The 3476-nt window shown below is 49.8% G+C and overlaps 1 protein-coding gene across 1 annotated transcript; it reads left to right on the plus strand.

The window, feature by feature from the left end:
- Nucleotides 1–330: 330 nt before the first annotated feature.
- Nucleotides 331–2863, plus strand: LOC102670981 (mucin-2-like). Its single transcript, XM_031509576.1, has 2 exons — nt 331–645; nt 794–2863. The coding sequence occupies exons 1-2, from the start codon at nt 523–525 to the stop codon at nt 2861–2863; spliced, it is 2193 nt and encodes a 730-aa protein (XP_031365436.1). The 5' UTR covers nt 331–522.
- Nucleotides 2864–3476: the final 613 nt, after the last annotated feature.

Genomic DNA, 3476 nt, shown 5'->3' on the forward strand with positions numbered 1-3476 from the left:
TTCCATTTTCTTAATGTTAATAATAATAATGTTAATAATCGATTAGGGTATTAGAGAAATTTAAACAAATTGTTTTGACAATTAAACGGAGATCCATCTCGATCGTTTCCTTCTTTTTCCTTTTGCATTTTTAACTATATATTTTCTTATATCTGTATCATTATCGTATCACTCGGTATGGAAATTACGTATATAATATGGGTTCAAACAGTAGTAGCTTAGAGCAAAGAATAAATACGTGACGAATATCTAAGAAGGAAATATTAGTCAACGACTTAATTAATGGACTACAAATGACGAAAACGAAAGGCAAATATCACAAGTTACATAAGTCGTTGTCATTACTCTGATGATAGTCATCTACGAGTTATAACGTAATCGGTCAATCTTCGAGGAATTGTGTTTGGCTGTTGATAAGAGAAAGCTATATATAAAGTGTCGGGAGCAAGTTGCATGACACATTTGAGACGTCACCACGGCAATATTATTATCGAGAGAATAGAATAGAATATTTATATCAAGATGCGCGCCTACGTTTTTCTGCTCGCTTCCCTGTCTCTCATCGCCTGCGTATGGGGTAACAATCTGATTCTTGGCAAACATTTGCCCGGCGAGCTAATCCTCCAGAATCGAACCATCTTCAAGGTGAGATCTTAGTTTTTCTAATTCGATAATTCATCGACTACAGATATAGATAAGAATTTGAGGAAACGAATAACGATAAAAATATTTTCCAAGGTCTAATATTTTATATATGTGTTTTTTTTTCTTTCTTTCTTTCTTTCAATTCCAGCCATCGATACCAGGCATGAGTCACACCGTTACTATCGGTGCAACCGCGCCACCAGATCACATAATCTCATACTTCAGCGTAGTAAACTTGAATCCAAAGGTGGTGAACATAGTACCTATTAAAGGTAACATTGGCACCTCATCGATCGTCGTACTCGGGGTCGGATTGCCTAGTTGGGGCATATTCATAAAGGTTGTCGTATACGCTGTTCCCAAATTACCCGAAACCACCACACCAAGCACCACAACTAAACAACCACCAACGAGCCCTGAACCGAGCAGCACACCGTCGAGCACCGAACAATCAACGAACACCAAACCAGAGACGACAACCAGCTCTGAATGGAGCAGCACGCCGTCGAGCGCCCAACCAGACACGACAACCACCTCTGAAGGGAGCAGCACACCGTCGAGCCCCCAACCAGACACGACAACCACCTCTGAAGGGAGCAGCACACCGTCGAGCCCCCAACCAGACACGACAACCACCTCTGAAGGGAGCAGCACACCGTCGAGCCCCCAACCAGACACGACAACCACCTCTGAAGGGAGCAGCACACCGTCGAGCCCCCAACCAGACACGACAACCACCTCTGAAGGGAGCAGCACACCGTCGAGCCCCCAACCAGACACGACAACCACCTCTGAAGGGAGCAGCACACCGTCGAGCCCCCAACCAGACACGACAACCACCTCTGAAGGGAGCAGCACACCGTCGAGCCCCCAACCAGACACGACAACCACCTCTGAAGGGAGCAGCACACCGTCGAGCCCCCAACCAGACACGACAACCACCTCTGAAGGGAGCAGCACACCGTCGAGCCCCCAACCAGACACGACAACCACCTCTGAAGGGAGCAGCACACCGTCGAGCCCCCAACCAGACACGACAACCACCTCTGAAGGGAGCAGCACACCGTCGAGCCCCCAACCAGACACGACAACCACCTCTGAAGGGAGCAGCACACCGTCGAGCCCCCAACCAGACACGACAACCACCTCTGAAGGGAGCAGCACACCGTCGAGCCCCCAACCAGACACGACAACCACCTCTGAAGGGAGCAGCACACCGTCGAGCCCCCAACCAGACACGACAACCACCTCTGAAGGGAGCAGCACACCGTCGAGCCCCCAACCAGACACGACAACCACCTCTGAAGGGAGCAGCACACCGTCGAGCCCCCAACCAGACACGACAACCACCTCTGAAGGGAGCAGCACACCGTCGAGCCCCCAACCAGACACGACAACCACCTCTGAAGGGAGCAGCACACCGTCGAGCCCCCAACCAGACACGACAACCACCTCTGAAGGGAGCAGCACACCGTCGAGCCCCCAACCAGACACGACAACCACCTCTGAAGGGAGCAGCACACCGTCGAGCCCCCAACCAGACACGACAACCACCTCTGAAGGGAGCAGCACACCGTCGAGCCCCCAACCAGACACGACAACCACCTCTGAAGGGAGCAGCACACCGTCGAGCCCCCAACCAGACACGACAACCACCTCTGAAGGGAGCAGCACACCGTCGAGCCCCCAACCAGACACGACAACCACCTCTGAAGGGAGCAGCACACCGTCGAGCCCCCAACCAGACACGACAACCACCTCTGAAGGGAGCAGCACACCGTCGAGCCCCCAACCAGACACGACAACCACCTCTGAAGGGAGCAGCACACCGTCGAGCCCCCAACCAGACACGACAACCACCTCTGAAGGGAGCAGCACACCGTCGAGCCCCCAACCAGACACGACAACCACCTCTGAAGGGAGCAGCACACCGTCGAGCCCCCAACCAGACACGACAACCACCTCTGAAGGGAGCAGCACACCGTCGAGCCCCCAACCAGACACGACAACCACCTCTGAAGGGAGCAGCACACCGTCGAGCACCGAACCAGAGACGACAACCAACTCTGAATCGAGCAGCGAAGAAACAAGTACCGAATCAAACAAATCGATAAACTCTGATTCAAATAGCGTGGAATCAAGCTTTCCACGACACAAATCCGGCGAAAAGTCTGAAAATAATCGATTGTGGTGGAAATGGATCCGATCTCGATTCTGATGAGATTTTGATCGATGAGAGATATAAATTAATTGGAAATTAGCTTTGTATATTAGCTCGGTAATATATCGATGATTAAATATGAGGAATAAGATAGGATAACAACCGAATCGACGTTCTCCTCCAAGCTTTAACGTAATCTAACAAAATTTTGTAATTAACTTATCCTTTTTAATAATCTAGCATTTTTAAATAAACTTTTACTCTCTCCTGTTTCATTCAATCAAAATTTACCCCTCTCTTTTCGCTCCAAATCGTTTCCAATCGTTGAAATGCAAAACGTATCCGTCCGTCATCTCTAAACTCGCCAGTTCACCCTTCTACCCTCGAGAATTAAAATTCCCACGAGTGGCGGAAGACGCGTAACAATATCGCCCCCTTTGCCTCCGCTCCTTCTTTACCTCGTCCCCGTCATCGGTTACGTATTTTCTCTACGCTATTGATTCCGTGACAGGGATATAATTCGGCCACGCTTGAAAATTCGAGGCACAGACAGTTTCGTTTCGTTGCTAACGCGTTTCCAGGAAACTCCTCTCGCTGGATTTAGGGTTGCATCGCACGTAACACCCACCACTGTTACTTGATTCGCTTCATCATCCAACCTGTGTGTGTC

This window comes from Apis dorsata, unplaced genomic scaffold, assembly GCF_000469605.1.
Source record: "Apis dorsata unplaced genomic scaffold, Apis dorsata 1.3 scaffold_163, whole genome shotgun sequence".
Taxonomy (NCBI): domain Eukaryota; kingdom Metazoa; phylum Arthropoda; class Insecta; order Hymenoptera; family Apidae; genus Apis; species Apis dorsata.

Excerpts from the sequence above, each read along its gene's own strand:
- LOC102670981 (XM_031509576.1), top strand. The coding sequence starts at position 523 with ATGCGCGCCTACGTTTTTCTGCTCGCTTCCCTGTCTCTCATCGCCTGC. Across the intron at positions 646-793 it reads AGAATCGAACCATCTTCAAG|CCATCGATACCAGGCATGAG; the intron begins GTGAGATCTTAG and ends TTTCAATTCCAG.